This window comes from Syzygium oleosum, unplaced genomic scaffold, assembly GCF_021117445.2.
Source record: "Syzygium oleosum isolate NSW1041296 unplaced genomic scaffold, Sole_v2.1 Sole_v2.15, whole genome shotgun sequence".
Classification (NCBI taxonomy): domain Eukaryota; kingdom Viridiplantae; phylum Streptophyta; class Magnoliopsida; order Myrtales; family Myrtaceae; genus Syzygium; species Syzygium oleosum.
This window is the reverse complement of record NW_026607499.1, coordinates 1,063,557-1,084,318: the sequence shown is the minus strand read 5'-3', so window position 1 is coordinate 1,084,318 and position 20,762 is coordinate 1,063,557. Positions and strand designations below refer to the sequence as shown.

General features: G+C 39.6%; 1 protein-coding gene across 1 annotated transcript; it reads right to left on the bottom strand.

Moving 5' to 3' along the window:
• Nucleotides 1-8,900: 8,900 nt before the first annotated feature.
• Nucleotides 8,901-10,532, bottom strand: LOC115687146 (zinc finger protein ZAT9-like). Its single transcript, XM_030612617.2, has one exon. The coding sequence runs from the start codon at nucleotides 10,311-10,313 to the stop codon at nucleotides 9,135-9,137; it is 1,179 nt and encodes a 392-aa protein (XP_030468477.2). The 5' UTR covers nucleotides 10,314-10,532; the 3' UTR covers nucleotides 8,901-9,134.
• Between the last annotated feature and the right edge of the window lie 10,230 nt (nucleotides 10,533-20,762).

Genomic DNA, 20,762 nt, shown 5'->3' with positions numbered 1-20,762 from the left:
AGGTTTTTTGTTTTAATTTTCCTCGTATTTTATTTATTGTTTTAGTTATTGTTTATCTTTATTGCTTGCGTGCTATGCATAATCACTTTTCACATGTTAGTCGTTTAGAATAATAAATGAGTATCGCATGCTAACGTATTTCAATAAAAGAGAAAAAGCACTTAAAAAACTTAGATTAATCTAGCATAATAAAATTCCCGGACTTGTGAATCTCTAGTTCACAGGGGTAAGATGTTCCGTCACATCCTACTTAGGTTTCGAATTGACATTTAAGATATTAGTGGCGGCTCCTAAATTAAATGAATTAATTAAATGAGAAAAACAAGTTGCAATCATTAAGGTTTGGAAGACTTCATACTAAGTGTAAGTGCTAGTTCGCAAGAAGAACCATTCATGGTCCTTTAGTAATCCATCAACTTCCCCGGCAATTCACCTCGAGAGGATCGTGACAGCTTCATGACTCCACTGAAGACTTGGCTAAAACCAGTAGAGAATTTACTCTTTTGAAAAAAGTTTTCGTGTGATCTCTCGTTGCGCATGAAATCTAGGTATGCCACTAACGTTGGTGTTAGATGGTGTTGCAGGTGAGAGTTATAAGGAGACGAATGTTTGCTAACCAATTGTATTGCAAGGAGGTGTTGCAGATGAATGTTTTAAATTCTGAAAGTATTTGAAGCAGTGTTTGTATTATATGACTTGATGTTCATACTTTTATCTGCTTTAGCACTGCATCTCTCCATACACGTCCAATGATCCTAAGCCCGGGTTGCACTTTAACAAGACAAGCAGGATGGTGTCGAGAGGACCAACCCTATCTGCAAGCCAGCAAGATTAAGAGAAGGCCTCTTTGACCCGCTCATCTCATGGCATCTTGTTTTTCCGTTAGATGGGAGCCTTAAAACCTCTAGTATATCTCATTCTATAGGTGTCAAACCTCTCAACAACATGCGCATGTCTACATGATATTGTTGACCTCTACCGCTCACTGTAAGCCCCCGCTATTCTTGATCTCTTCTTGTTCAGTTTGAGGTAAATTCCTATTGTGAAATATGTGATGATCAATCGAACGCCCTTCATGGCCTAGATACAATAGGGAAGTCCAACATTCCAATCATCCCCGCTGAGCTAGCCAACGTTGCTGATTTAGCCCTGCAGAATAAGCAACTGCACAAGAAATACAAGGCAACGTCCTGCGAGGGTTGGCCTCACTAGCCTGTGGTGGCGAGGGCCACCCTCGCTCAAGCGAGCCCTTGCCAGCCATTGGAAAGAGGAGGGAAAAAAAAGAAAAAAAAAGAAAATTATTAAAATATTATTAAAAATGTCCACGTCAGCGCTGACCAAGCCATGTAAGCCGACTGGCATCCACATCAGTAATATCCAGCTAAAATTAGCCAGAATGACTGAATTAGCACTAGTTCAGAAGGTTTGGGACTAAATTGGCACGTATGCAATAGGTTTAAGACTTTTTTTACACTTTTCTCAAGTTCTAACCTTTTAATTTTTCATTTAATCTCTTTTTGAGTGTAATGCTCATGATAAGTGCAAGTGTATTCATCCAAACTAGCAAAGAATCAGTCCACCCAAATCCTCCAAAAGCTGCAGTCTTTTTTTTTCCTGATAATATAGGAGAGCGAGTACAAACTATTTCCTTAAGCATGGATGTATAAGCAGCTCTTACAGGAAAACAGAATTGAAGCAATGACTCTGTTGATTTGAGGAGGAGAATTTCATGCAGCACCAAGTTCCTTTCCTTCCACAAATAATAAATGGAGGGATTCCAAGTTAGCTCCATAAATGTCACTTTTAGGCTCTCTCCCTTCATTTCATGAATTGCCCAAGCAAATTCATGCTCCCATTCAGCAGCTGATCTTTCAAGACCCAGAAGCTGCAGGACATGTTCCCATATTAGCCTGGAAAATGAACTGGAAAAAAGCAAGTGGCTTTGAGATTCAGCTTCTTGCCTACATGATACACAAGTACCATCATGCTACACTATTTCGTCATCCTATCAAAAGTCTACAACAATTAAAGTGTTTTCAACCAGCATATAAGGCAAATTGTGGAATGTGTGGCTTAAATCAACACCACGCCACTCAATTGGTTCACCATGCTGTCTTAGCAATTTCCGAGCTTCAACTTGAGCATCAAATCATAGAGCAGAATCATAAACTGGAGAGGTGCCAATGATCAACCAAGTAATGTCGATTTTTTTTGGTCAAAAAGTAATGTCGATTTGCCATCACCAATTATATGCATTATATGTGGCCTAAGAACCAGCTCTAACAAATTCCTCCATGCATTTCTGCTAGTGATCTTCACTTCAAGCTGCCATTAGCTGAAGCTTTAATCCGAATAGTTGTGCACCCAGGCAACCCACGAGGACTTAGATCATAAAAGCGATTGCCGCGATCTCGTAAAGATTACATGCACAATTCCAGTCAACTAGATTTCTTAGTCCCAATCCACCCTCACAGCAGACATATTATTCCATGCTAACTTGAAGATCTACCTATCTGAGTATCACTTTGTCATTCTAGTTTCCAAAACACCACCAAATGAACGCAGCATAATTTCGTACTTTTATCCCATTAATCATTCTGTATCTATATTTCATGTTCTTCCATCTTAAGAAAAATAGCTATAGGAGAAAAGTTCAAATATACTGTTCAGCTTGGCTTCCTACTATTATGACTATGATCAGAATAGACTCTCCTTTCCATAATAACCTGACAAAGAAAACCACCTTTTGCACTAATTTGCATGATTACCCAAGTTTCATGTGGATTGCAAGCTCATTCTCCATAGCCACTGACTAGAAAGCAACCCTGGTTTCAACTTCAACATGATGTTGTACTTATTGTAAGAGATTAAAAAGACGGGTAAGTCGAAAAAAGCTCATCCCAATGTTTGACTCTTCTTTTTCGGTGCTTTTAAAAGTCACTTAAAGCCAGCAAATCAATCACGGGTGGCCTCTCATCTTTCTCTCTCTTTGTTCGTCTTTCGATTCCAAATTTCATCCACCACCACTCGGGGTGTGAGGAAAATGATCAAATTTGAGTTGGCACTCACTCTCATGGCCTTGCCCTTTTATGATTTTAGCATCTTCTACTTCACCTTTTTACCTTCTTATCCTTTTTTGGTCTTTTTGAATGGACTAAAAATCCGACGACCCAACGACGACTCATATGGCCATCTCTCGTCTTGAAATGACCAGAGAGTGTCTCGTACATCCAACACGCTCAAGGTGAAAGTTGGCATTCACTTTTCTTGTGGCTTTTGAACGCCTATATAACTGGCATTCCAATTTCAGTATAGCTTAATGTATCAAAAGGGAAATCGAAAAGTCATTTGGATTTTAGTTTAGAATTTCTCACACCACGGATTGATGACTGTGGTATAAGATACCTTTTCCGGTCACTCCCAAGCTCTTCCAGCTAGTTCACTTAAGCACTCCACGCCCCTACGGCCTCGATCTGAGTTCACCCATGGCGTGGTGATCTCAGATCAAGGCTCCGGAGACCAGGGACGACCTCGTAGAGGTCCCCGTTGGCCACGGTGCGCCAAGCCTAGATGGCCTTAATCCAAGGTCGCGACGCGAACTGTCCACTGCATAGTGGACAACAAGCCCTTCTCTATTCTGAGCGAACTTTTCGGAGTATCGTCAAAGTCATTTTCATACTGAATTAACTTAGTTCTGGCAAGCCTTTGAGTCAACCCGCGCTTGAATTTGATGCTTGATTCCTATTTAATTGATAGGATTCGAGTCTTACCATGGAGTCTGCTTTCTGGTATTTTGTTGTGATATATTAGACATTGGTGTTCATTGCCTCTCTGATTTATAATAACCAGGTCTTGAATATCATGGGAATTAGTGTGTTTTGTTAAATGAGAAGTCGCGGCATGAAGGTTGTTACCGAGAAATAGAATGGAATTGTTCAGAGTATATATTTTGGAATAATTATTTAAAAAGTCATAAGCTTATTTTTTGGTGGCTAATTCAGTCCTAAACTTTTCAATTTGGCCAATTCAGTCCTAAACCTTTCAACATTTTGCCAACGTAGTCTTTCATGATCAAAATTAGTTGGAAATAGCTAACATGGCCATCGGTTATCATACTACGCACGGCCAGCGCTAACATAGATGATTTTTATATTTTTATTTTTGAATTTTTTATATATTTCTTCTATTTTCACCGTTCACTTCCCGGAATGAATGGCGACCTCGTCGGCCATCGACGAGACCCTAGCGACCCCTGCCCCTTTCGGGGAGTGAAAGTGGAAAAGAAAAGAGAAGAAATAAAAAATCATAAAATATTTAGAAAATTGTAAAAACCGTCCATGTTAGTGTCAATCGCTGGCATGTGGGACGGCCGGTGGACATGTCAGCGAAATGGTATTTACAAATGCTCAGTCATCTTTCGAAATGGCATCTACAAATGCTGGCGAAATGATTTGTGAGCTTGAAAAAGTACTTTTCGTAGTTTACTTTGAAATGGTTTGTAAATCTAGTTTGTGAAGTGATTCTAAAACGGTTTTACGATTGACTTAGGAGATGCGTTAGTTGTTCTATGCATGATTAGTACCCATTGACAGGGTAGGAATGTATTTCATCTTCACATAACGTCATGTTTGTATGGAGTCGCTAGCTAATATAGGTGGAAACCCACAACAAGAGGGAAAACTTTGTACGCCTTTTAATGGGTCATAAAGTATGGCCATTATTGTGACGTTGAGCACTAATTAATTAGTGGACTGCACCATTGAGGTTTGCATTGATATTGTTAATTGAATGAGTATTTTGTCATGCATGAAGTTATGTTGAAATGATATATACTCATCTTTGGTCTTGTATGTTACATATGATATATCGAATTTGGATAATGCGTATTTGCTATTGCATTGTCTATGACTATGCATAATGGATGCACCGATTTACTTAGAGGGAAAAGTACAAAAAAAGTCCTAAACCCATTGTAATGACGCTAATTCAGTCTTAAACCTTTCATTATAATCAACTTAGTCCTAAACATTTTCACAATTGCACCAATTGAGTCCATCCGGCCAATATATATTGGAAATTGCTGACATGGACACCGGTTGCCCTACGTGGCACGATTGGCGCTAACATAAACAATTTTTTTTAATTTATTAATAAATTTTCAAATTTTTTATTAGTTTTTTCCATTTTTTCTTTTTTTTCCTTTCATTTTTTCTTTCGCTTTTTTTTCTTTTCCTTTTTCTTTGGCTTGTGGTTGGTGCTCGTCCATGATCGGCGACCAGCATTCGCCAGATCCGATGAAGGCCGCCCTCACCTGTGGCCAGTCGCCGGCCATGGCCGAGCGCTAGCCACAAGCCAAAGTAAGAAAAGGAAAAAAAAAAGAAAAAAAATTTAAAATGGGAAAAATTAATAAAAATTCGAAAATTTATTAAAAATTTATAAAAAAAAATTGTCCACATCGGCGCCAACCATGCCACGTAAGACACCTGGCGTCTTCGTTAGCAATTGTTGACCTGAATTGGCCGGATGGACTCAATTCGTACCAATGTTAAAAGGTTTAGGATTAAATTGATCTAATTAAAATATTTAAGACTGAAATTGATATTAATGCAATAGATTTAGGACTTCTTTTGTACTTTTCCCTTTTCTTAGAAGAAATTCATACTACTCAATCAATTGCGGTTTGCTCATAATGTTCCTTTTCATCTTTAAGGTTCTACACCAACTGATTAATAGAAAAGGGGTCGCCCGTATAGACCCATTAGGACTTTTTGGGCATTTTTCTTTTTTGTGTTAGATGTGCATAGCTACTATACAGGTATCCATGTCTGTTTATGCTTCTTTTTTTTGTTGATTATAGTTTTTGCTAAGCCAGAGAAGATGTATAGTGTAGTTGATTTTGAGACTTGTGGTTTGGCTGGAGAGTTGTGTATGTCTTTATTGCTTTTCTGGAATCTAAATATGCGAGGAATTATAATATAAAAAAAAGATGAAAAAAGAAAAAGAGAACATTAGGGTAAGACATGCAGCCATCTATGTATAAAGTTAAAGTCAATTATTATTACTTTTATATGAAGGATGCAGCATCTGAAGCAACTAATATTACCTAATTTTAGAGTATATATCTGATAAAATTAAACTGATAGTGCATGCAAGTGCGGGGGAACAAACAGTGATATAGATGAGAAATAGTCCTGAGAAAGAAATAAAAAATTGAAAGAGAAAACCATTATGAAGAATTTTCTTGGTTTTGTTCAACTAGGATTTTAGCTTTAAAAGTTGAAAAAAAAAATGACATTCAAAGTAATTGTAAATTGTTAAAGTTTCACGTTGTACCATAGAGAGTAAAAATCCACTCTCAAATACTCGAAATTAAATTGAAAAAAAATACTTCTACCAAAAATAAATACTCGAAATTAAAATAAAAAAAGAAGCAAAATCACTTCAAAGAAAACCTTTTTAGAGCTAATTTTAAATTGTTTTCAAATGATTTTAAAAATGTTTAAACGTAAATTTTTTAATTCCATGGAGAATTTTATAAAAACTTTTGAAGTCAAACCAAAACGCACGCCCCTTTTCTCTTCAAAAAAAGCAATTACCTTTAAACAAAAGGCAGTCCAAGTCAACATCTTTTTCATATATGTGGATGTGGAATGCCCGCAATCAATCTTACAAGATACGCTGATGAGTTCCTATGTATGCTCGCTAGCTTTGGCTACAGTACGAACTTCCGATACGACATGTAAATACGACTCGTACATGATGCAATTTAGTTAAATTTGAGCTTATGCTAATCGTGTTCACGTTGTAATCATATCAACTCTGTAAGAATGATTACCAAGTGTGTTTTTGATACAACTGTGGATGTGTCATGGTTATAATTATTTGTCTTATGTGTCTAGTAATATACGTTTTTAATTTGCGACGCCTCAAAGTTAGGTAAGATAGATTCTAAGTTGGTACAACTTCGAGGGTGTTACAGCTTAGAGCAATTTAATCTGTATAAACTGTAGTTATGTTATATTAACCCAATTAGTCTATTTAAGTACATGGATCCTATTGACCTTATTATAACTTGACCTGCAATAAATCTATTTCGCCAAAGTTAATTAGATATTTGCATTCTTTACCACTAGTGACTATATTATAATAGCTGGATACTCTTTTGTTATCTATGTTATGATGAGAATATACGATTAGATTAATTGCAACGAAGATTTAACTTTGCATGATTAAACAAGAAAAAGGATTCAACTGAAATTATTTTGGTCATTTTCTAAAATTGGTTGATTTCATGCAAATTGTCATATTAAGTAGATCAATTCATGAACAGAAAGCCGCTAGAAAGTAAACCTCATCTCAACAAAGTTTTTCAGGTTGCTCGTGTCATGTCCATGTTTGATTAGCATTCTAATTAAATAAGTTATCCGGGTCGTATTCTGGTTGCTTGTTCATTAAATTGTTCGTGCTCGGGTTGACATTTTTTTATATAATCACGTTAAACGAATCGCGTTCAAGTTGACCTATTTAGCTATGTCTAGACACTATAAAAACACAATTCTAAGCATGAATAGGGGCTTGTATTATTGGTTTAGTATAATGAATAAGAGTAATTATAACATACACCACTTACTAAAAATTTACGCAAGTGGACTTATACATCATTGATTTAACAGAATTGATAGTTATAATACTTAAATCAATGGTAGATAAGACCACTAATGTAAAATTTTCATTACACCGGCGCTATATGTTAGAAAAAACAGACCCCATCGAGTTTCGCTACAAAAGAAATCTGAACCAGGTCGTGACATGGCGTAACTCGAAACCGACACAAATCGGCACATTTTCACCCGTTCCTTACGCAAAACGCTTCCTGATCATGTCGAAGCAACCCGGTGATGACACGAAACGTCGCGAACAACCAAGAAGAATAGAAGGACGCACAAATTATCACCCTCCATGCCGCCCTTTCATAGAGATGAATCTCCTTTCAATCTATTTTTCAAATATGCTAAGGCTAGCTAGACTGAGGAAGGCTATAGCTGCTCATGTAGTTCCGGTTCATCTAAACTAAAATGTCAAAGAATTATAAATGCTAGATGAGAGCTAAACGAACCATGAAAATAGACACCCCCCTTTTCAACCTAACCCCCTTTTAATCTCCTCTAGATCTTGTAAAGTTAGAGCTGCTTATGTTCCAATCTAGCAATCTCACCCAAAACCAAAAGCACACAGCAACATGCGTGGCAGAAACTAGAGAGGAAGAGACAGAGAACAGGAGCAGAGCTGTCGAATCAAAGAAGAACCAAGGGAAGGTAACAGAGAAGCAGCAGCAGCAGCTTCTTTTTCTGCTAATAAAAAGAACCAAGTTGCTCCAATATCTCTCTGTTTTCCGTGAAGCATGGCTCCTCTATTCAATGGCCAGAACAGGTAGCTGCACCAACTCCAAAACCCATTGGCTAAATTAGCAAGCACTTTATCAAAAATTGGTCTTGACTGCACCCATTAAGCAACTTAAAAAACGAAATCTTCTCTTCGCTTGTTCATGGGATTCACATGCTCTTTACGTGCTCTTTTATATACACGCGGCCTCTCTCCACCTATTGCTTAAGCTTTCGGGTCGGACTTTCCGACGTGACATCGGAACCCGGGTTCTATCAGGTGGTGTCGAGTTCCATGTCGAATTTAATGCTTCAATTAGGAGAAGCAACCACTACAAAGTCTCCCACTTCATAAATTTTCATAACTCCCACTTCTAAACGCATAACTGCATCGACGGATGTTATGAATTCGATCAGTTGTTACAGAAAATAAACAACTGGAAACAAAAAGAACCCTCAACCACCCAAAAAATAAGAAGGAAAAAATAAAGGAAAATAAAAAAAGAATTACAGTTAGTATTAATGATCAATTATGCTGGTAATAATAATAATAATAATAATAATAATAATAATATCTGAACTGAATACCATCGGAATAGCAAAAGTAACTAAATTGCATGGCCTTAGATCCAATTTTTTCGCTAAAAGAAGAACCAAAAATGATGGGGGCAAAAAAAGATTGATTTTTCTTCTTTTTTTTTTTGGGGGGGGGGGGGTTTTACCTCTGAAAAATCGTGTATCTAACTAACTCGATCATCTCTTGACTCGGTTCACGAACTCAGCTTCCGACAAGGCCGAGTGCTCGACCTGGCTCAGCTGGTCGTCCTCGTCCTCGTCGTCATCGGCTGGAGCGGGGAGATTAAGATCGATCCAGGCCGCCGCTCTGGCCTTGACGTGGTGGCTCGTCTTCTTGACGGCCCCCGTCGTCGCCGTGGCCGCCGCCGCCGCCGCCGCCGTCGAATTGATGGCGTGCGACCTCTTGTGCCCGCCCAGGGCTTGGCCCGAGGCGAAAACTCTGAAGCAGAAGGGGCATTCGTGGACTTTGGAGGAGCTCGGGTTGGCGTTCTCGCCCACGTTCTCGGCGGCCTCCGGCGGGTCGGGGCGGTCGCTGAGTTTGCTCTTCTTGTGGCTCGCCCTGTGACCACCGAGCGCTTGGTACGACCGGAACGTCCGGTCGCACGTCTCGCACCTGTAATTTCCCCTGTTCCTGTTCCTCAGAGCCTTGGCCACCAACCCTTTGGATTCCTCGCTCTCTTCTTCGTCTTCTTCATCCTTTTCATCTTCCTCGTCGTCGTCTTCGTCCTCCTCTTCCTCGGAATCGTCCGCATTTTCTTGTTCTCGATGGCTCTTCTCTCTCCTCCACTTGTCCCGGGAGAGCATCATGAGGCAGAAAGCGAGGTCCTCCTCCGTCGTCTCGTCGGAGATCGAGCTCGCCGACTCGGCCTTGCTCGGCATGCGCTTCGTCTTCTTCCGGCATCGGCGATCCTCCTCCGAGAAGAAACGCCTCTGGTGGGTCGTCCCCTCCGTCGCCGAACTCCTGGATCGCCTCCCCGCCGGGTTCTTGGACGACTCGGTCTCGCTCTCCCTATCTTGGAGCACCACGGACCCGGCGTCGATCGCGAACTCCGGATCGGCCAACCGAATGCTCTTCTTCGGGTTTTCCCGCAGGCCGTACCCTTGAGCTTGAAGCTTCCGGGCCTCCTCATCTCCCTCCCCTTCCTCTTCCTCCGAGGAAGAGGACGAGGGAAGCGAAGAACCCGACTGGGCGCGCGGCGCCTCGGCTCCCCCGAGTTGAACCGGCGGTCCTTGCTCCTCTCCCTCCTCGGGCTTGGGAGGGAGGGGGAGGCTCGCCAGGTGGGACCTCATGTGACCGCCCAGTGCTCTACCATTGCAGAAGCTCTTGGAGCAGAGCTTGCACTTGTGTCTCTCCATCAGAACAATCTAACAACAGAGAAATCCCAAAAAAAAAAGAAGAAAAAACAGAGGATAACAGAGCGAATGAGACAGAGTGGGGCAATCTTCGAATGAAACAGAGAGCTGCGTGAGGTCACAAGCACTGTTCCTTTAGAGAGAGAAAGAAGAGAGAGAGAGAGAAGGAGAAGGATCTGAAAAGAAGGAGTAGGTGACAAGCATTCCACCACCCCTCCTCTGCAGCAGGGGGGGGGGGGGGGGTTGATATTAAAAAAGTAAAGAACGAATTTTTACGATGCATAAAAATTAAAATTGAATAAAGAATATTGGGTTTTTCTTGATTGGGAGTTACTTTTTAAAGAACGGAAAAAACTATCAAATAAAATAGAAAATAGTTTTTTTTTTTTGCCTCTTCGTGCTTTAATAGAAGCGCATCAATGAAGGGCAGAACAGAGAGAAAAGGAAAGGAAGCAGAGAGACGTGTAGTAACACGCGCAGCTTTGCCCCTTCTTGCATTTACTTCATACTTGTGCAATTGACAAGATCAGTGCCTTTTACCCAAATCTCATTTTCATTTTTTTTTTACAAATCATGTATTCCCAATAGTAGCGGAAAAAAAAAAGCAAAAAAATCTTTAAAAAAAACCATCGTCGAGAAAATGTAATGAAAATTACTGTTGCTGTTCACAAAACAAAATAATAATTGAATTCTTTAAAAAAAAAAGAGGGGGGGCCTTTTTTTAGGGTACGGAGGAGGATGATGGATTTTTTTTTTAATTTTCCTTATTATTTTTTTATTATTTCCCTTTTCTTTTCTTTTCTTCCTTTTTTGGGCGCCTCCCGGCATGACAGGTGGCGCTCGTCCCAGGTCAGGTCAACGGAAACTGCTGCTTTTTGCCTTTTGTGTTGTAACCACGAGGCGAGAACCAAAAAGGGCAATTAATAGGGGAGGAAAAGAAACGGCCCTCCCCCCCCCCCCCCCCCCCCCCCGTCTGGGTCACCCGCCTGTGACTCGAGATTCGCTGACAGGACACCACTTTGGGGGGGGAAGCTGCACAAATAATAATAAGAAGAAATGCTGAAAATTGAAAAAAGGGGCTAAACCAAAGTTCCATTAATCGTTTTCCCGAGTCCCGAAACGCGAGGGATTCCGTGGGACCGCCGTCGACTGTTCTGGCAAGTCGGATTGCCGGGCGAAGCTGCGGTCCGGTACGAGACCCGGCGACAGCAAGCCGGCGCCGCCCTATTCATCGGTCAGGTCGGGGGTCCGTTTGTTTCGCAAGAGAACGAATGATTATCTCCTGTATCGGTTACGAAAATGAACGAGCGGAAAACATTTTCACCGTCCGCGAAAATATAGCGGAAATATTTTTATCCCAAATAATATTTTATAACGATATTTTTCCGAACCGTTTATTTTCCAACGAAACAAACAAAACCCTTTTAGATTCAATTTTTTTCCTTCTAAAAAGGTGGTTAAAAAAAAAGAAAAGAAGAGGAGGAGGAGGAGGATAAGGCATGATTAACATAAAGGAGTTTAATGTGGGGGGGCGTTTTGACCAAGAAAGTAGTGAACTTGGGTTGGGTTGAAGCAGCATCTTTTCTAGAGAGTGAGAGAGAGAGAGAAATGCTCCTTGAAAGTTGGATCCCAAGGAGGGTTGAATTTGGAATGTGTGATGAAAAATAAAAAAACAACCAAGTCCAAAGGAATTGGGAGTGTTGCGCGGGGGGAAGGGAAGGTGAATGCCGTTTTGTTAGGGCATGGTAGACCAAGTCCTGGTCCTCTATTGCTACACTTCATTCTTGTTTTTCTTTTTGTAATTTTTAAAAAAAAAATTTTAAAAAATTTGGCCCATATACTTGTTATGTACATATTTAGTCCTGAAAAAAAAAAGCTTCTTCTTCTTTTCTTTTCTTTTTCTTCTTTTTTTCATTTTTTCCCGGTTTCTCCTTTCATTGTCGAATTTATTTTAGTAGTAGCTCGTAGCTAGCATCTGTTATCAACTCGATTCGTAGTTTGATGGGGTGATTAGAAAAGGGGCTAAACCCATGTGTTACCCGGGCGTCGTTTCAAAAGCGGGGCCGTTTTGTTTAACGTGAACATATTCGGTACTCAAAATATCGGTCATGTGTATATGTAAATCGGGTGGTCGATGCATTTACAATTGCAATACTTTTATATCGTTTTTCTTTTAAGTTCGTTGGGATATTTTTGCGACGAAATGTTAGGGAAATCTACATGAATGTTTCTGTAATTTCTAATACACTTCGGCAAAAAAGAAGAAGAAGAGATTTACACTTTGTGTAGGATCCATTAGTCATCTAATTTTCCTACATTGTTTTTTCCAAGAGAGTTCAAAGTGTAAAGTGTAGGACTTTGAAAATTTCAAGTTGCAAAGATCATTTTGAATTTATGCCTGCGCATACTACCAAGCGCACACTGTTTAATTAAGTGAAACACAACCAAACCCAATGACACCCGCCTGTGTCTTTGTGTCCACCGAGCGTTGTAACTTGTAAGGTATTGATGGCGGTTAATATCACGAAAAACTTCAATTTTGTATATTTATGATAAATTTATCCCAAATTAAATTTTTGACCATCAAAAACTTCAAACTGATATACCTATGACAAATTTACCCTCTGATAGTTTTCGTTAAATTTTACCGTCAAATTTCTGAGTTGGATGACACGCGGTAGTTGACGAGTGTACTAACTTGAGGTTTTACCCTCCCCCGTTTGTCACAAGTGTACCAGCTTGTGATTTTTTGTGATATTAATCCAATTTAATGGAAGAAAAATTTGTCACAAATGTACCAGTTTGGGATTCTTTATAGTCAAAAAATTAGTTTAAGGTAAATTTGTCACAAGTGTACCAGTTTGGTGTTTTTGATAGTCAAAAAATTAATTTAGAGTAAATTAATCGTAGATGTACCGATTTGAAATTTTCGTGGTATTAACCCTAATTATTACCCCGGTCCGATTTTCCAGAGCCACGGTCGCGCCGCCGTGCGTTGGTAGCTTGCGAATTGCCTCAAATGGTTAACGGAATTGCTCATCGACACATCATGCCGACGTAGAGGAGTGCTCCCTTAAAATCGTCTATGTAGCTCGTGAAAATGCAAATTATTCTTAAGACTTTTCTTAATAATTTTACAAAAGTAAAGAGATGACTTTGAAACTTTTTACAAGATGTGGTGGCCATCCAATGCCCTTCTTCCAAATCAATAAAGTCTGTCATGTATCGACCAAAAAACAAAAGTCTGTCAGAATAAACGTTGAGTACTTTCTAAAATGACATGATTTTGAAACAAATGAAAGTTTCTGAGCAAAAAAAAAAATCAAATGAAAGTAAATAGACGATTTTTTTTAGCCAAAGTTTGTGGTGGATTACTAATGTCAATTCAGTCCTAAACCTATTGATTACACGCCAATTGAGTCCTAAACTTTTCAAATTTGCTAATGTAGTCCTAAACCTTTGGACGAAATTTCAATTTAGTCCTTCCGGTCAATTGCTTCTTGAAATCGCTAACATGATGATTCACAAGTTGTCCATGTCAGCATGCCACATACGATGGCCAGTGATGATTGGACGTCACACCATCAATTGCCGGCAGCGATTAGTCAGAAGGATTGCATTGGAATTTCGCGAAAAGATTTAGAAATACATTGACAAAATAAAAAAAATTTAAGATTGAATTAGCATCCGTTAATAAATTTAAAACCAATTGGGTAATTATCCCGTTGGTCGAGTATTCACCAATGGAGAGGGAGAGTATTCACCAAATGACACGATTATCCTTGAACTTTCACTTAATATTCAATTTGGTCCTTCATTATTATTATTATATCATTGAATTATACTTTTTTTAACGTGGTCCTTTAATTTATAGATTCGCCCCAACTACTATCTAGAATTACGATGGCCCAAAATTAAATAATCTTGTTTTGTACGAGAAAAACTTTCTTCAACCTTTTGCCTGGGAGACCACGGGCAAGATTGCAAGCATGCTTATCTAGACAACAGATTCTCACCCATTCTTACTTTATGCTTTAAGAGATAATTAATCACAATCTTACTTGTTTTTGGAAAAAGTACCAAAAAAGTCATAAACCTATTACATCGATATCAATTCGGTCATAAATCTTTCATTTGGCCAATTTAATCCTAAACATTTTTCATTTATGGCAATTAAGTTTATCCGATCAATTTAAGCCGGAAATCGTTAACGTGAACGCCAAACGTTTCACATGACACAACTGTCATTGACGTGGAAATTTTGAATAATTTTTTCTAATTTTTTATTAACTTTTCTTTTCTTTTTCCTTTTTTTTTAAATTTTCCTTTTCCTTCTTTCCTTTTTTTCCTATGTGGCCGGCGAGGTTCGCCGGAGCTCGTCGACCGCTGGTGAGGGTCGTGGCCTCACTCGGTCTCGCCCAAATGTGGGCAAGGCCGAGGCAGGCATGGGCGAGGGCGAGGTTGCCTTGGCCAGCGGCCGGCGAGGTCTTGATGTGGTTGGCCTTGCCCGCGCCCGCCTGGTGATGGTCAGGGCGAGCCAAGCAGGAGTAGGCGAGGCCAGCCGCTCCAGCCGCCTTTACCCACAACCCTCATCGACGACCGGGGAGGGCTTCACGGCCCTCGCCCAATGTCCAGCGACCCTCACCGGCCACAAACAAATAGGAAAAGAAAAATTAATAAAAAATAAAAAATTTCAAAAAAATTATTTAAAATATCAACATCAGCGTCGGTCATGCCACGTAGGACAATCAATGTCCATGTCAGCAATTTCCGGCCTAAATTGTTCGATGGACCCAATTGGCACATACGCAAAAAGTTTAGGACTAAATTGACCAAACTGAAAGATTTATGACCGAATTAACACAAATACAATAGGTTTAAGACTTTAGTCCAAACACCATGCATATACGTTTTCGTTCAGACATACTGTCTCAAAACCTCAAAATTTCATAGAAACAATTTTCTCCTTTGGCAGTCGGACATCTTCATCGTTAGATGAAAACACAACCATGAGTCGTCAAGTATACGTAAAATGACACGTCGAATCTTTAACGGCATCATTGGATGGAAACTTGACTAGGGCCAAATTTGGGTACCAACTCTAACTTGGTGCATTCTTATGAGATCAAAAAAGAAGAAGTTAGGGGCTAGAAGTGACCCGAGCTAAAGTATATGATTTTTTAAAAAAGAATTAGGCCTTTTCTATAGTTAAGTAGTTGAACATGTTAGACACAGACTGTTTTTCTCAAAAGCCTGTCAAGAAATGCATGAGCAGTGCATTTACAACATATTAACACTCACTCTCCCGTGTAAGCCGATACCTCACAAGTTACAAGTGCAAGATAAGATGTAGACACAATGAAATTACCGAGATAGCCGAGGAATGAGTAAACAAGAAGAAGAATGCCAAAAATAGAATGCTGGACCTGTGCTCTTATACCATGTCAGATAAACCATCTTAAAAAATTTAAACTAGTAGAGAACGTGTCCCTAATGATTTCGTAGCACATTTTCATACAATGCTTGCCCGTGGGGATTAGTTTTCGACTTGCCACAAAAATACACTTGTTGGTCTCGCCCCGAGATAAAAAAAAAAAAAGTTGGGTTCATAGCAATGTCAAATTATGCAAATTTACTCCATAATCAAAGCTAAAAAGCTTCGTCCATTGTAGATCCAAAAGGGACTGTTTCTTCGAAAATTGGAACGAAGCGTCATTGATCTCTTATGCTTTCCTACGTCCCCGTGATTGACGGGGGAAAACAAGACAAAGGAGATCACTGCATGCGCCTTCTTGTCATTCTTCTTTGCCGACATCCTAGCTCAACTTTGGATTGTTATATCATGATCAGACTTTTAATTCGTCTCAACTCGTATCGGCCTAAAACAATCTTGATCTTGATTCTGCACGCCAAACAAATGAGTTACGATGAAAACGGGTTAATTCGTGTCAACATAAAAATTAAGCGTGCCATGTTCGTGTCATGCAAACTGATCATGTCCGACACCGTCGGTCCTAACGCTAGCTAGTTAACTGTAATCCGATCCTAATGCATTTCTAAGGAAACGTAGTTGGAAGCATTGCCAAAAGGTGTTGCGTATTTGCTTTCTCAGTCATCAATCTATCCAGTTTCTAGGGTTGTTCATCATCCCGTCAATCACCGGACCGGCTGCCTTGCTGACAAAGGAGTCTTTGAAGTTCATCTTCCACCCCCAATTGTAAGTTAGCATCTATCCGCTTTACGGGGAAGCGACAAGGGAAAATTACACTATCAGTGCTAAATTTATCATATGGATACTAATTTAGTCATGAATTTTTCATTTCATCAATTTAGCGCTAAATATTTGCGCAAACTTCCAATGCAGTCATTTCGATCAATTTTTGCCAAGAGCTACTGACGTGGCAATCTAATCATAGTCGTACGACCTACGTGACGTATCGTTATGTCAGCAATTTCCGTAACTTAATGGATTTAAGAACTCATCTATATTAGAATAAGAACATAAACATGAAAATGAAGTTAAAGAACCTTCTACAATTCATAACTAATTGGGAAAAAAAAGGAGTGTATAATATTAAATGACGAAAAAAGATAAATTGGGTTAATCTTTGGCCGTACAATTGGGTCAAATGACCCACTCAACGGTCAACACGACATCCAACATCCATGTCAATTTGCGCAATAATTGCGGTTTAGTTATCAGATATTAAAAATATACATCCCGTCCCGTGAGGGATTGTCAACCCAAACTTATGAGAATTTTACTATGGCCCTGATGAATTGAAAATGATTATAATTAAGTTCATATCTCTAAGTATTAGAAAATAGTGTTTTAAATGTAGCATTCTTAGTAACTAACGACATGAATCCATAAAATGTCCAACACAAAATTTAAGATATAAAACAAAGGGAGGGAAAGAATATTAGAAGTATCGTAAATTTCGTATAACGTTCATTTTAATGTCAAACTTTTCGATCGATTACTTAAATGCCATATCGAAGAAGCAACAATCATTTTAGTGCCTCCGATGACAAATTCTGACAAAGAGTCATACGTGACTTTTATAATGAATTTCTAAGTCAATGAAGTCGACCGTGGACGAAGACAAGACCACATAGCACTTCTGACTAAATCAACTTCATACTAGGAAAATTACAGGGTGGACTAAGGGAAGGGACAAAATCGATTGGCTCCGCAACCCTGGGCCACCGCCACCCCAGCTCGCCCGCCTCATCACTGCTCCCCCGTCGTCCGAAGCTCGGCACCAAGCCACCAGGCGCAAACCTGAGCATTGATCCTCAAGCCATCGAGCTTGACCCTCTACTCTGAATCACGAATAGAGGCTCCTGCGTCGAAGTTCCTATGGAAGCCCTATGCAAATGTCACTTATATCAATTCTTCTACTTGTATCCGAAAGATGAGAGATATGAGCTTCATCAGAATGAAACGAAGTCTGTTCATGAATGTGGTCCTTGGGAAAATCCACAGTTCCCCTTGCTAACCTCGCTAATGATTTAGGTTTTAGTTTCTTCGAAGAGGTACTCATACAGTCGAAATCACTTAAGTGAGGAGCCACACATGCAGAATACATAGGGGCAAAACCTAGCTTTAATACCACGTTAGCATATCCAGACCGAAACTTATGTCATTCGTTGGAGGGAGACCGAATGTGTAGGAGACCCATACAGGCCCTGTAGAAAATGTACGAAATTTCAGTCCAGTTCGATTCTCCGGTTCGGTTCAAACAACCCTATTTCGAACCACTATGAGCTATGCTCTTGAAGAAAGCACAGTATTGGACCCCACATTGACATTGAGCCAAGCAAAAAATATGGACAGTGGGGCAACTTAGTTATAGAGTTAGGGCGATGCCCTTTATGGTGGTGCTGCAAAAGTCAAACTTTGGGTGGGTTGACTACTGTGAAACCGTCATCTTTTCCTCTCTCTATCTCTCTCTGTTAATTGGAAAAGATTATAGATATTAATGATGCTGGCTATATAGTGTGGTTGAGTTGAAACTTTGCCTATTTCCACTTGGCGGTACTTGTAAAGTCTTTCGGCCTAAGTCAATGTCCAATTCATCACGTTCGTGGACTTTGGTCGAAAACGTGTGGAAGTGAGTCTCAACCTTGAAAAAATCTCTTGGACTTTAGTATCCTTGGGAAGACCCGAATGTTTTTTTTGCGCGTATAAGCTTCAAATAAGAAACATGCAGGAGAGACAACTGTGTAATTTCTGTATGTCTCTGCAGGTTTTGACAAAGAGTGCATCAAACAATTTATAAGATTTACGGGATGACTACTAAGGTAACAAGTTATTACAATATCAATTACAATAAATCATGATCAATCAAAGATATGCAATGTCCATAAAGGATATGCACAATCAGTACACAAGCCCGAGAGATAATGAAGAATCAAAGAGGATATGAAAAATCTCCTCATAGCTCTGCTGGGTTTAATTATAAAGCTACATTTTGATGCGGCGGTCGAGCGATATCTCGGACCAGTTCTCTTGGATTAGGGTTTCACTTTTGGGATCAGGTAATGGAAGAGGATACAATTCACTTTGATCGCTTTTGGCATGCTATAGCAAATACTTAAAGCCCAAGAGCAAAAATATTTCTGAACCGACCCTAGTTCTTTGTTCCATCATTTGGGCTCTGGAAAAAGGGAAAAATCTTTATGCAAACCAAAAAATCAAACTGAGAGAGACCCAAAGGAAAGCCAGAGAAAGGAGATCTCAATTTTTTCTTCCCCATTTGTTTTCGCAAATCTTAACTCGCGAATTTTCCAATTCAAAATAACATATCAGATCAGGGCCTTACCCGGAATTGAGCGGAGGGATACTCGATGCCCGTAGACGGGCACGATTCAAGTGTGTTCGTCAAGGTCAGTACGATCATCGGTTCGATATCCCATCTTATAAAATGATTCATGGCTTGACCTAAGTTACCTAGAACTTACCATCCTTATAACATGACGGGCCGCCTTAACTGCCATCAAAGAGAAATTTGGAGTTTCAGCATCTTCATGATGGCATGCATGTTTCTCACGTCAACGGGCGATCATACGATAGAATAAACTAGAAACAAAAACCTATTTCGACAATAGCCTTTTCCCTTCTTTTTCCCCTTTTTTTTTTTAAGTGTACGTGATGATATATCAAATTTGACCAAGTGAACACGAATTGAACAATTAGAAACAAAAAATTTGAGTTCAACGCTTTCGTGGCTGGATTTAGAGGGGCCTGGAGGAGGCCTCAATTCCCAACTTTTCAAAATCATGCTTTGGCCCCAGTTTTATATATATATAACCCATTTTCATCCATAAAGTTTGGGCCCACCAAAATTTCCCAAATTTTCGAAAATTAAGGAACTATTTTGGAAACTCTTAACAAAAAAAAAAATAACCTCCTACTTAAGAGCTATATCTACAATAATGGTGCTTCTGATTGTTAAATTTGTGGAATGATAAGTTAATTATTTCCAACTTGAGAAATAGTTTGCTTCGATACGAATAGCATTATTGGACTTTTACCATTACGTCGACCAGTTCTATTTTAGTGACATTGATCCAATGAAAACTTGCACACTATTGACTTTGTATGAAAGGTCCTTAAAAGATTGGGTAATGTATAACGTGGTCCTAAAAAGTCGAGAGCCGGTGATGTAAGGGAAAAACTCAGTTTTTGTCGTGCTTAAAAGATTGGGTAAATACAATAAACATGCCTAAATCTTACTCCATTACAACAAAATAGGCCCAATTCCCCCATAAATCCCTAATTTTAGGCCTGGTACCAATTCTCAATCGAGCTCATTTTTGTCTTAATAAAAAATCACCGACTTTCACTCAAATCTTAAATTTGATCATTTTGACTTGCCGATTTGAAATGGTCACTAATTATTCGACGTGGTAATTTCACGAGTACATTACCTCTGGGTCAGTGCTGATGTGGAGTTAAGGCACCAACTTTCTCTGCTCATCATCTTCTTCCCATGGGACCACCGATTTGCCTTGGTTCTTGGACTGCGGTGTAGTTCCTACGATTCAGTTCAAATCGAGAGATTAAACAGCTAAAATTTGTGGGGTGGGATTAAGATTGAAAACCCAGAAAAGAAAACAACTTCAACGAGGGCTTCGCCTGCAACGACCTTCGCACCTCCTGATGCTGCTATATCACCTTCCGATCCACTGCCATGTACGCCTCTCTCGTCTGTGGGTCGTAACTCCATGTCAGATCAGCGGTTGTGACACGTACAACGGCCAGTAATGACTGGATTGCCACGTTAGAAACTTCAAGCAGGATTTAGCTGAGATGACTTGATTGCATTTTCATTAGAAGGTTTTGGTCACATTCATTCGATTAAAAGGTTTAGAACTGAATTCAAATCCGTACAATAGAAGTAGGACTAAATTTGCAACTTTCCCAATGAAATTGTGTCCAACTAG